General features: G+C 39.1%; 1 protein-coding gene across 1 annotated transcript in view; it reads right to left on the reverse strand.

The window, feature by feature from the left end:
• Positions 1-13,855, reverse strand: part of LOC114031445 (NADPH oxidase 3-like) — a 101,321-nt gene that overhangs the window by 60,331 nt on the left and 27,135 nt on the right. The window contains exons 5-7 of the mRNA XM_027846511.1: positions 10,713-10,858; positions 8,662-8,843; positions 2,494-2,623 (exon numbers count right to left, since the gene is read on the reverse strand). Of these exons, the coding sequence (XP_027702312.1) occupies positions 2,494-2,623; positions 8,662-8,843; positions 10,713-10,858 (458 nt within the window). The remainder of the gene's footprint in view (positions 1-2,493; positions 2,624-8,661; positions 8,844-10,712; positions 10,859-13,855) is intronic.

Consider the following 13,855-nt stretch of genomic DNA (forward strand, 5'->3'; position numbering starts at 1 on the left):
CATTTTATAGATAAGGAAACTGAGGCTGAGAGGTTAAGAGATTTGCCTAGTATCACAGAGCTAAATAGCTGAGGAAGAATTTGAACCCATCTTCCTCACTCCAAATCCAGCATTCTATCTACTGTGTGGACACTGGGCAAATCTCTTATTAATATCAATTATTTTTAACTTCACCATGGTATGAAGAACAATTTCAAGAAAATGTCTACCCAGATATCTAGAAGTAACTGTTATATTGCATAAAGGATTGCATTAAACAAAACAAAACAAACAAATAAATATGTAGCAATGGCAAAACCACTTGATGAAAGTAAGATTATCTTCTTTTTAGTCTTGGCTTAGCATAACTTTAGGCAGGATCCTCAACCCTTCTATCCCTCAGTTTCCTTATATCTAAAATAAGATGACCTCTAAAATATCTTCCAGCTGTGACATTCTATTATTTTGGTGTCATCAAAGTCATTGTTTATCTCCAGATAACCATCAAAGGTCGTCCTGTGGTGTCCCAAATTTAGAGGTTGCTAATTTCACTTCTCCTTGAATAGGTAAAAACAACTGGCTTAAGCAACAAATTAGTAAAAATAATTAATTAACATAGGAAGCTACTAGTCAGTGAGCTTTCTCTCCTTGGTGGTGATACTCCAGGTGAACTCCTTCTTGGCCTTGCCCTGCCCTGCCCTGTCCTGCTCTGTCCTGCTTTCCTCTTTCCCCTGGATGACAAACTCTATAGTGGTGGTTTCATGGTACACTGTCATCTTTGTTCATGTGGCCCATTGTCTTAAGGTCTAAGGTCTTCTTCCCAAATGTTCTAAAAAGTTGATTTTGGGGTGCTTTTTGTGGGACATGCCCAACAAATATTTTGTGGTACATGGGGCATTAGAATTTCTTATAATTGCTCTTTGTCCTACTAACTATTTTTTTTTAATTCACACAACTCTCTACCAGGAATGAAATAGTACTAGTCAAGCAGCAGTAATTTTAAAGTAATAGTAGTAGTAATAGTTTTAAAGAATGTTAAGGTTTTTTGCTTGCCTAAGAAGTATCCAGAAATCTTTGTGAACTGCTGTAAACATCTGTCTTTGGAACCTGGAGTCTTGGGGAGCTGAAGAATTGTTTGATTATAATTTGTCCCTGTGATTGGATTAATTAATATGGGGGTTATATATGATGGAAACTGTTTCTTGGAATAGTAGGAATGTGTCTGTACAGAAGTTATATTAATTGGAACCCAAGAGCTACATGGAGTTAGAGACTTGAGTGGAAAGATAGGAAATAAAGAGGCAAAAGAGGTATGATGCAGTGGAGTGCAAGAACCTCTTTGTGTCCTTGGAATGCCTTTCCCTTTCAGGGTCTACTAGACATCAGATAGAATACTGCACAGCTCAGCCAAGCAGTAATTGTACAGCCCACACTAGCTTTGAATCAGGATCCATTAAAAATAATGGGAAAGACTGACAACATGAGTTTGGGTGTGCAAGGAGGTGTGGCAGGAGAGAGTTAACAGAGAGATGGGTAAGTTTCCCCCCTTTTAATGATAATTAATGTCAGCGCATGCAGCAAGGAGCAGGCTCTGGTCTGTATTCATGGTGCGTTGGAGGGTATTGATTTTTTTATGGAGACACTGTAGCTGAAAATTTTAGAGAGGCATTCATGTCCTTCATTAATATGCAGGTTGGATAGTGGCTAACGATAGTTTAGTTTAAGATAGAAAGAATCTATACCGGCCATTAAAAGAGCTACAGTCTAATGGACATGTCTATTCAGTTTCCTTCTGTTTTTAACATTTCTCCTTGTATTTTTCCTCTTTAAAACAATGCACTACAGTGACCTAAAGTATTTAAGATATAGGGAGGGAATCTTTTTAAGTAAATGTTTTATATTCTCTATATATTGGTAACTTGATTACCTGATTCTTTTGCATTCATATCTCATGCATGCGATTTTTTTGGGCAAAACCTTTTTTTTTTTGGTCTGCTGATTCCTCTATTTTTCAATGCATTTCTTTTCATTGTATCTCTTTTATATGGTCCCAAGCTTCTGACTAAAGTCTGCTTGTCCATTCCTATTCCTAGGGTAGAACAGGGAGCAAAAAAGAGTTGGGAGAAAGGGTTGGGGCTTGAGAGGAACAGGATGACCCGGTGGAAATAAAATTCTTCTTGAATAATGTCTTTTGTAGGGATTCTGTTTTTCCTTGAAGTGTGTACTTGAATTCCCAGAACATCAGGAATATTCAGATCCTTATATGAGTATAAAAATATATTAAAAATTCAAATATAGTGATGCGGTGGGAAGGGAGGCAAAATGGAGAGAATCATCTGTTGGCTTTTTGAATAACTCACTGCACTACTCCTTTCTGTAAACAATCAGAAGATGAATGTGTCTGTTAGTGACATAAAATACTCCTCTTCTAATCAGATAAAAGAAAAAAATTCCCATTTATTTATATTTTACCTAGGTTTTTGTGAAAAGGAGGTCGTAAGGGATCATTCTTACCGAAGGTTTATTGCCAGAAAACTGTGGCAAGGGGCACTGAATGGTTTCTTCCCATTCAGTGAGATGATCTTTACAGTAGGTGACATTGTGCAGCATCAAACTCTCCAGTGTCTGACTTCGGACAATCTGTCTTCTCGTACAAAAAAATGCCCAAAAGACAAAAGACAAACATTAGCATTTTCATTTCGACATTTTTTCCCAATGATATAATATTATAAAACCATTTCCTTCTAGGATATAATGATAAGCTTGTTGTTGTTCAGTCGTTTCAGTCGTGTCTGACTCTTCATAACCCCATTTGGGGTTTTTCTTGGCAAAGATACTAGAATGGTTTGTCATTTCCTTCTCCAGCTCATTTTACAGACGAGGAACTAAGACAAACAGAGTTAAGTGACTTGCCCAGGGCCACATGGTTACTAAGTGTTGGAGGTTGGATTTGAACTCAGGAAGGTGTTTTCCTGACTCCAAGTCCAGCACTTTCTCCACTGTGTCACCTAGCTGCCTATAAATGAGCTTCCTTGGAATCTTTTTTGTCATTTATTTCTTTAGCGTGGATCAGAGGACCTGGGTGCAAATTCTGGCTCTTCAATTTATTAATATTATGACCTATCAACACCTATCCTACTATGTGCAAATAGAGTGCCCCATCAATATCATGTCACTGATCAACTGTTTAGTTTCCTTATTTATAAAATGAGAGGATCATATAGATATAGAACTAAATATAGTATATAGATAGAGATATATAGATAGAGATATATAGATAGAGATATATGGATAGATATAGATAAATACATAGATACAGAACTAGAAAGAACCTTAGGCAACACTTAGTCAACCTAGTTAATTATAGATGAGGTAACTAGAGACTAGAGATTAAATGGCTTCAGGGGCAGCTAGGTGGTACAGTAGATAAAGCACTGACTCTGGAGTCAGGAGGACCTGAGTTCAAATCCCACCTCAGATACTTAATACTTACTAGCTGGGTGACCCTGGGCAAGTCGCTTAACCCCAACTGCCTTGCCACCCCCCAAAAAAAATATTAAATGGTTTCCCCAACTGCCCCCAGGTAGCATTTGACACAGGATTTGTACTTAGATCCTCTGACACTAAACATCTACTTTCTAGCTTTCTACTCATCTAGCTTTCTACTGCTCCACATTGCATTCCGTAGAAGAGCTTTAAAGTCCCTTCTGGTTCTAAATTCTGGGATCTATCCTTTTTTTTTTCTTTTTTTTCAGAACGTAAGGAGCAACAAATGATTTTGAATATCTAGAAGAGAAATGCCCCACTGTGGGGTAATGTTTTAAGAACTTTCATATAGCATCTAAAGCTTTGCAAAGCTCGTTACATAAATTACTGCATTTGAGTCTGAGAGAACAACAGTGAGGTAGAGACTCTATAGATATTAATATCCCCATTTTACAGGTGGGGAAACTGAGGTAGAGAGCGGTTAAATGACTTTTCTATGGTCACATAGCTAGTAAGTGCTGGAGGCAGGATTTGAAGCTAAATCTTTCTGACTCCCAAGCACTCAACCCACTTTAGGACGTTCTACTAAAGGACTCCTAAAGAAACCAAGGGTGGGTGGTACACACGTGTAATCCCTGATATTGAGGAGACTGAGGCTGGTGGATGGATCACTGGAGCTTGGGAGATCTGAATAGAAGTAGGGCTAAAGCTGATCCAGTGTCCATACTAAGCCTGGCACTAGTATGGTGAGTCCCCAGATGCAAAGGGTGACCAGGACACCTAAGGTGGGGGTGAACCAACCTAGATTAGAATCAGAGCTTGTGTGCCAACCAGCGATGGGATTGAGTCTATGAGTGGCTGAGGCCCTTCAATTCATGTGTAAGACAGGAAAACCAAGTCACAAAAAAAAGAAAGAAAGAAAGAGAAAAAAGATAGAATCGATAAAGAAGAGAAACTTTTTTTTTTAATTTACCCACATCCTTCAGGTGAACTTATGAACTAAATCAGATCAAGTCAATTCTGATCACTGATTTTGGTCAACTGGCTACCTTTCTGTCAAGGGACCCTCTTTTCTTTTGCAAGTTTATTTAACTTTTTCCTTCTCCCTTTTTTTGACTGATGAAGGGACTTTGAGGGAAGAGGTCAGGAGAAGGGCAAGGCACGGTAGTTTTAGTTCTTCAAAGGCTATTGCATGGCCTAGAGTCTGACAAGGTCACAATGGATCATTTATGAAGCTTCCTTCATATCACATTAAAGGATCTGAGGTAGGTAATTAAAGTGAGCCTTACCAGTTGGGGTGATTATTATCAATTCAAATATAGATTGACCTTTGGCCAGTTGTTCCCAAGCCCAGTTCCAAAGCCCATTCCCGAGTTTGTTCACCTGTAATCTGGTGGAGCTGCACGGACAGTTAGAGCAGGTTATGTTGGAGCTTCTCCTTTATATTAATAAAACGATATTGTAGTATGCTAGGGGAAATATTAATACTAGAAACAGAGAAACTCTGACCCTATACAAACTCATTATCCTGGTGGCTTCTTGGGTCACCCAGACTTTTTTGCACCTTATGGGCTATGAAAACAGAGAGTAGCTGGATATCCGTAGAAACCATCTGGACATCGTGAATCATCCTGACTGGACAGCTTTGTGGAGGTTATCTTACCTGGACAATATTTTCAGTTAGGTAAGCAGTTATAGTTAATTCTCCAATTTCAAAAAGAAAGGTGATTCCCAGAATGACTGATTTAGGAAGTCAGTTAGTCTGTCAACAAGCATTTATTAAAAGTTTGATATGTGGGTGACAATATTCTTAATCTTAGAAAGATCTGTAAGACTTTAACCAGTTCAAAGATGCAGCTAATGGTAGATAACAATGGCCATGGGTCCAAGTCCAGCTTCTGACTCCTACTGGCTATGTGACCGTGGATGAGTCACTTACCATTGCAGAGCTCCTGGCATCTGTACATTGCAGAGCAGGGGCTGATCTACATTGGTAGAGAGGTTTATTTACTGAGCCTTCTCTACAGCAATGACATTGCAGGCCCACTAAAAACAAAAAAGAAAGAAAGAAAGAAAGAAAGAGTGAGAGAGAGAGAAAGAGACAGAAAGAGAAAGAGAGAGAAAGAGAAAGAAAGAAAGAAAGAAAGAAAGAAAGAAAGAAAGAAAGAAAGAAAGAAAGAAAGAAAGAAAGAAAGAAAGAAAGGAAGGAAGGAAGGAAGGAAGGAAGGAAGGAAGGAAAGAAGGAAGGAAGAAAGAAAGAGACCCCCAAACTCCTACCTAAATAAGCTCAAGTAAATCTACATTTACTAGATCTTCCATTTGGAATTTGTAGGTGACTTCAGTTATGCCCACTTAACTCTGGAATACTTAAAGCACCCAGTGAAGTTGTTATGGTGTGTTTCAGTTGTGTCTGACTCTTTGTGATGCATTTGGAGTTTTCTTAGAAAAGATACTGGAGTGGTTTGCCATTTCCTCCTCCAGCACATTTTTACAGATGAGGAACTGAGGTAAGTGACTTGCCCAGGGTCACACAGCTAGTAAGTATCTGAGGCCAGATTTGAACTCATCTAGATGAGTCTTCCTGACTCCAGGCCCAATACGCTATCCACTGCACCACCTGGCTGCCTATTAAGAGAAGTTCTTACACCCAAATAAGCCTTTCAACAAAGTAAATACTGCATTTTTCAGTTTACAAATTCATCCACATTAAAAAATTCCAAATGCTCCACTACAAACTTAGATTCTTTTGGGTTCACATATTGCAGAAACACATTGGTGGGGTTAAGGTGAGGGCGGTACATAAGGAATCACCACGGAAAGGGTTACTACTCAAGTAGGAAACCTGGGAAGATTCTCAGCAACATTGCAAGGTAATAGCATTAGCAATAGCCCTCATGAAAGGAGGTGGGGTAGACCCACAGGAGAAAGGGTAGTTCCTCTGACAGAAGACAGCTGTGAGACCTTGACATCCCCAAAGAGACAAGCTAGTTTGCGCTCAGGAAACTACCCAGAGGCCCAGCTAGAACTGCCCTGAACAAGAAAAGCGTTATTAAATTGAAATGCATGGAGGGAATTAAACAGTGTGAGAGTAGTGGAAAGCGTACTAGACTTTGAAGCAGCAGGCCTGGCTTCTCCGTCCTGACTTTATCATGTACTAGCTTTGTAACCTTCAGCAAATCACTTAACAGCTCTGGGTCTCTTTACTCCGCTGTAAAATGAAGGCTTAGATTAGATCAATGGTTTCCAAGTTTTTGTTCCCTGAACCTCTTTCAACAACAAAAAAATGCATTTTGAACCTCCAGGGTAATTTGATATACTACTCCTAATATTTTTTATAATTACTTGCTGATTCAGGCAACACTACAGAATTTTTAGCATGAACCCCTTCGACCATCGTGATGAACCCCTTGAGGGATTTGCAAACCAATAAATGAGAACCACTGGATTACATAATTACAGCTCACATTTGTGTCATGCTTTAGAATGTCCAAATTCAGTTCAGTTCAATTCAATGGATTAACTTCTGTCTTTGCATTCCCAGTGCCTGACACATAGTAGACACTAAATGAATGCTTGTTGATTGATCTAATTAAAAAATGAAAAATGCCTGCAAAATGCAAGGCATTGTGGCCTCAAAGACAAAAATAAAGCAGTCCTCCTGTTCAAGGATCTTACGTTCTACTGAGGATGCAACATATATATTTCAGCAAATATACTCTCTATATAAATAATGCAAAGAAATTTCAAGTTGGAGAAAGCACTAAAAAGGTGGGAAGGGAATCAGTAAAGGCTTTGCGTGCGAGGTGGCACCTAAGCTATGTCTTGAAAGAATCTAAAGGTCCTGAGAGATGGAGTTGAGGAGGGGGGAGTGTATTCCAGACCTAAGAGACCAGCTACCCAAAGTCATGAAGGTGCCAAGATAGAATATTGTTAATGTGGATTCCTCAAATGCACATTAAAATGTGAGTTTCTTGAAGGTAGGGGCTGTTTTTGCCTTTTTTTTGTAATCCAAGAATTCAGTGCTGTATCTGGCACATAATAAGCATTGTTGCCTCACTGAATGACTGAATGAGGCACAGACAGGAGGTCAGTTTGACAGAACATAGAGTTAGTGAAGGCAGTATAGTACATGTAGTGATTGACAGAGGTGGGATTTACATCCAGATCTCATCCCATTTACGTGAACTATGCTGCCTCTTAAACGCAGTGGCAGCAGCTACAATGATAGCATCAGTAGCAATGGTAATGGCGATGGTGATGGCAATGAGTCTGGCCCTCTTCTAAAGGAGTGGAATCAATCTGAGATGTATTGGGAAGCAGATGGAAGATGGCATATGACTCTCTGATGTTTCTTCTCCGCTAGTTTCCCCCAGTGTATTTCATAGTGCCAGTTGCCACCTTATTGGTGATTATCTTCTTTAGACACACATTCCAAACGGGCCCATGTTGCTCCCTTTGGACGGTGAGTGCCTATCACTTAGCTGATGCTTAGAACCACAAGCTTTGGAAGACTTAATTACGAGGGCTGGGTGGAAGGCAAGTGTAAGGGGAGGGGATCTAGTTTGTGTATGTGAAACCCTGGACGGGCTGCTGATGGGCCAAGTAAAATTTGCCTGGAACCACAAAATGTTTGACTCCACGTGCCACATTGTGCTGAAGATTGCCAGCTCCAGTTTGAAATGCATTGTTTGAACTGATAATTCATAATAGGGAATCAGTTCTTTTAAGGAAGTATGGTAGGGACCTATATTCAAGTTCTAGCTTGACCATTTATTGACCAGCTCTGTAATCTTGGGCAAGTTACAATCAATCTGAGTTTCTTTTCCTCCACCTGCAAAATTGTGTGGAGTATTTATGTATGATCTTGTGCAAGACTAGGTATGAAATATCATTCTCCAATAGGCCACTAAAGGAATATTTTCTATTGGTAGTGTGGCATCAGCATTAGGTCATTGAAGCAAGAGTGAGGTGAAGATACGGAAGAGACCTTCAAGGTTGCTTTCTCAAATTCTTTGCTTTTACAGTTGGTGCAAATGAGGTCCAGAGAAATCAAGTGAATTTTCTAAGACCACACAGTGGCAGAGTTATGGCTAAACTCCATCTGAGTGTCATGAATCTGTCAGAATGACTATCAAAGGTATTTGAGGTGCACAAAGTTTTAATATGTTGTGGTCTATGCATACAATTTGGACTTACCCTGTTCCATGGATAACTAAGACAATGAAGAAGATGATAAACGTGTGGTGTAAATACCAGAATAACTCGTAGGAGGCCTGTCTAATGATCTCAATTGATGAGGTCATGATCAAAATCAAAACCACAGAGATCACCAGTCCAGTTACACCAGCTGTTGTGGTTAGGACTTCAGTAATTATGTTCTGAAAGAAATACATCTCAATTAGTATGTGTTTTAAAGGTACTTTTCCTAGTTAAGATTGGAAAATAAAGGCCTAAGATATTCTGTGAAAGAAAAAAAAAAGAAAGAAAAGAAGGAAGGAAAAGGGAAAGAAAGGAAGGAAGAGAAAGGAAGGAAGGAAGAAACAAAGAAAGGAAGGAAGGAAAGAAGAAAGGAAGAAATACTCAACAAGCATTGTCAAGCACCTATTTATATATAAGGTACCAGGGATAGGAAGATAAACACCACATTCCTGGTCCTCAAGGAACTTACAGCTTAGTAGGGCACTGAGCCATGTATCTAAATAAGTATAATATACTTTAGGATGTGATGAACGCATAGGAAAATTCAAATAGAGTGGTAAGAGAAATTCAAGATTTTGTTATTTCTTTTTTCCCCTTTCTTTATATCCCCAGCACTTAGAACAGGGCCTGGCACATAGTAAAAACCTAATGAATGCTAGTTTACTGACAGACTGACTGACTGAGGGGCCTTTAGCTTAGGGAATCAGAGAAGCAGTTCCCTTCTCCCTCAACAGCAGGAGAAACCAACTATGGTTGTCAGGCCAAATCAGCTTGTCTGTCTTTTCAAGGTCTGAGAACTAAGACTGGTTTTTACATTTTAAAAATACAATAAAACTTTATTTAAAAAGTTAAAAAAAAAACATTCTTAGCTCCCAGCTTTACAACAACTGTATTTGACCCAAGGACCATAGTTTGTCAACCCCTGCTCCAGGGGAAGGTTTCAGTTCTAATCAGCTAATATCATTTCATAAAGGACTTTCTTCTGCTTGGGGATAGCCTGAGATTTACATTTTTTTTTAGTGAGTGCTTTATTCAAAAATAGCATAAAATAATAGCATAAGCAAGAAAAAAAAGTGGAATGTTTAAACCTTTAAGAGAATAAGCTGTTTTTAAAATCCTAAGCATCTTAGAAAAAAAGTATTATTGTTACTAATTAGCATAATCATGATCAGTATTATTCCCGTTTTATAGATGAGGGAACCAAAGCTAAGAGGCATTAGCTGATTCACCTAAGGTCATGTAGCTGGGGGATATTGGAATTTTGGGTGGGGGGAGGCTAGAGAACCTTGTAGGAGACTTGTTCCTGACTTGTTAAAAGTGATTACTTAGTGGCAGAGCCAAGATTTTTTGAACCCAGGCTTCATATCCAGGATTCTTTCATTAAAATACTTTTGTGTTCCCAGGAGAAAGATAACTTACACAATATGTATGTAGAGATTATTGACAATTTGGGTGATTACATTTTTATCATCCTCTTCCTTCAATAATCAGCCTCTCTGTGCAGTCACAGTTACTTCTAATGGTACCACTGGCCATAAAATTAGCTCATTTCCCCAATATCAGATCTATACCACCAGCAATTCAAATGTATGCCAAAATATGAGGCCTATCAGAGTGGGTCAAGAAAACAATTTGCAAATTGAAAATGAAGACATCCAATTTATATTTCCTGAATTTGGATGATACTTCATAGTTATGAGTCTGACACAAAGTGAAAAAAAAAGTTCTCTTGTGCAAGGTTTTAAAATGTAAAATATTGCATTTTAACAGGTTTATTGCATTTTATACTAGACCTAATCTACTCTCCCTTCCCCCAATAAACTAATTAAGTGCCATTCTATGCTTTTTTTCCTTGCTGTGTACCCTCTCAGCAGTTTATGGTAAAAAAAAATTCACATTTTTAGCTAAAATTGATGTTAGCATTTGGCAGACCCTCTGCTTTGCTCTCTTTTATTAAAAGGTTTTGAAATATAGTTTTCTTGACAGAGAGATCAAAAGAGGAAGATTTCTCAGATGAGAAAAATGGACAAGCACTGAGGGGAACTCACTGTGTCATATTTCCTGATTGGGTTCAGGTAGCTTTCATTTGGGTTGTTGCCAAGGTAAGAAAGCCTGTTTGGCAGCTCCCCAGCATCTTTGGATTGGCCAATGTGATAGCGCTCCATGTTGACCACGTGTGCCACAATGTGAATAGCTAGAGGAAAAGAGGAAAAATGTATAGCTATTCATATAGGCTCCCTTGAATCCTTGCTAAGGTCCCTATGGAATGCTTTTCTGGAACTTAGTCTACCATTTTGGTTTTCTAACCTCTGGGGGAAGAGGAGTGTTCACCATTCTCTGAGGTTCTCTAAATAAATCTTTAGTCACAAAATTAAGAAGCAAAATTAATCTGTTTATTTTTATTTAAAACACTAGTAGAAAAATATATTCCATATAGTATTTTGCAGGGATGATGGTATCATGAAATTATGCAATTAGTAAGAGTTATAGCTAGCTGGAACTGTACCAGGGGCAAGTTTCACTGGATATGGAGTAGGGTGGTACAATGGTGAGGAGGTAAGTCTGCCCCCTAAACCTCACCCCCTTTCACACTGGAAACTGGAGCACAGTGGCTCAAAGAATAGTTCTGAAGGTGCACTTGGTTTAGGAGGAGGCAGCATTTCATCCCTCCTCCTACGTTGGGTCATAGGATCATCATATTATATCAATGCAAGGCTAGAAGGGACCATTAAAGGCCATCTAGCCTAATACCAAGAAGGCAGCTAAGTAGCACAGTAGATAGAGTGCTAGGCCTGGAGTCAGGACTTATCTTTGTGAGTTCAACTCTGGCCTCAGAAACTTCCTAGCTATGTGACCCTGGTCAAGTCACTCAACCCAATAGTTTCCTCATCTGTAAAATGAGCTGGAGAATGAAATGGCAAACCATTTCATCTTTGTTCCAATGGGGTCATGAAGACTCAGACATGACTGAACAAAGGCTAATAATCTCATTTTACAGATGAGGTAACTGAAGTCCCTAAAGGTAAAGAGATTTGGCAAAAATCACACAGGGAGTAAGTGTTACATAAGGAGTAAGCCCAAGGTCACACAGGGAGTCAGTGACAGATTTTGAATATATGAACTCCACCTTGTTTGATTCTAAATTCAGAATTCTTCTTACTGTACCACTCTTACCTTACTTGGTTTTTGTTCTGGTTCAAATCTGTATGCACGTCAAATTGCAGACTAGCTTAGGAACTTCTAACTCTAAATCAACAATTATTTGGGGCAAAGGACTATGATTCAAGCCTAGGTATAGAATTCAAAAGATAGACAGTCTTAGCTTGGGAGCCACTCTGCTTGGCTTTCAGCCTGAGGCTGAGTGTGCTTGTTTATATTTTTTGCTATGAAAAAAGAACCATCAGTCTGGAGAGAGGTTTTCTGGTCTTTACACTTTAATAGTCAGTAACTGAGATGACCAGCACGAACTGGAAAGAGATGAAATCAACTATGAGTTGGTATCAGAGAGAAACTAAGGTTCCATGAGACCAGGGGAGACATGAAAATAGACTAATGGAACACCATTCAGCCTCAGCTTCACTAGACTAATGGCCCATAAAACCTGGAAGAGACTATAGACAATGTGTAGTTGGGGATGTGCCCAGCTGTAGCAGTGTGATGACATAGTCCAACGACATTGTTGGCCTTGAAGTTTCAGGTATAGGAGTTGTTCCTTCACAGGTTTACCCTGGCTAGACATTTCCCCCATGTGTGTGTTTCTCTATGCATGTCCCATTTTTCTCACTGATGATATGTGGGACATACTGTGCTCTAAGTTTTTTAGTGGGAAATGTTTGATTGCTATTTAGGTTATGTTATTACATCAAATTTCTGCTTTGAGCTACTTGTTTCTTATGATTGATTACTAAAAATAAATACAACTGCGGGATTTTTAAAAGTGCATGCATGTGTGTGTGTATGTGTGTGTGTGTGTGTTTGTGTGTTTTAGTGGATTAATTTTCAATGAATACCATGGAGCCAGGTGCATCATATTTGAAATAAGGGATGATGCCCCAGGTGCTACACCAGGAAGAGATCATGCCTTAGTACTGTGATTACCAGCCACCAGCATGTGATAACCCCCTGAAGGACATATGCTAGTGCTTACTTTCATGACTTGACATCTGTTAACAAACTCTCTTTCTTGCCTCTCACCTCTCCCTTGTATCTGTTTGCTCTGCGATTTTCTGAATTTGCCATTTAATCCTATTAACTTTGTCCAGTAACTATGTGGGACATGACCTCTTTCTTTAGGAAGAGTCTTTCTCTAGGCTCCTATTAATTATATGTCCATTCCTGATTCTTCTAAAGGATGGGGAATTCCTATACTTGAAAAAGTTTTGTATACACAGATACATTTACCAAATATATTCCTAATGGACTGAGATATGCCACTCTGCATACCCAGAAAGAGCCTTTTTTTGCATGTATTTAAGGACAAGGCTACACCGCTAACGTTCATGGAAATAGCTGCATTTCAACTTCAAACCAAGAAAATAAGCTCATAGCTTCATCCAGCCTGAGGGCTCTACTTCTAATGCTGTACATTCCTGGCTTGAGAAATCTGTTGGGTAGTCAGCAGTCACAACACAGAGGTGCTGATATACTGATGGATACTCTGAGAGTAGGATACCTGTGAGGGGGCCAGATGTTGTCTACCCCTGGGAAGCAGATTCAAGGGAAAGACCACAGCTGATTCTACCCAGGAGGTGTCTAACCCTCCCACTATATTTTCCTTTTCTCTTCAGGGAAGAGTTAGAACTGCTAGGTAATCCACCAGCCTGTGGTGAGACACTCAATCCGTGCAACAGGAGGAATGTTTTGACATCTCCAATGGCTATAGTGGAGGCCAGGATTGTGTTGGTAAATGTTTAATAACTGGTTATCCACAAAAAAGTATAAGACGTTATTTTAAGTTTAATCTGCATTATTAACATTTTCATTGCTTTCTTTAAAAAAAGACAATTAGCAAAATAATAAATTAAACTCTGATTTATAGGTTGTTTGTTGATATCTGAGTTGTTAATGCTCACAATGAAAATTTAACAATTGACACTTTTAACCCAACTTGAGCTGCTCAAGAACACCCCAATTGGAAGTATTCATTCCTTCCTTCCTTCCTTCCTTCCTTCCTTCCTTCCTTCCTTCCTTC

The sequence above is a fragment of the Vombatus ursinus genome, unplaced genomic scaffold (assembly GCF_900497805.2).
Source record: "Vombatus ursinus unplaced genomic scaffold, bare-nosed wombat genome assembly UNPS02015175.1, whole genome shotgun sequence".
In the NCBI taxonomy this organism is placed as follows: Eukaryota; Metazoa; Chordata; class Mammalia; order Diprotodontia; family Vombatidae; genus Vombatus; species Vombatus ursinus.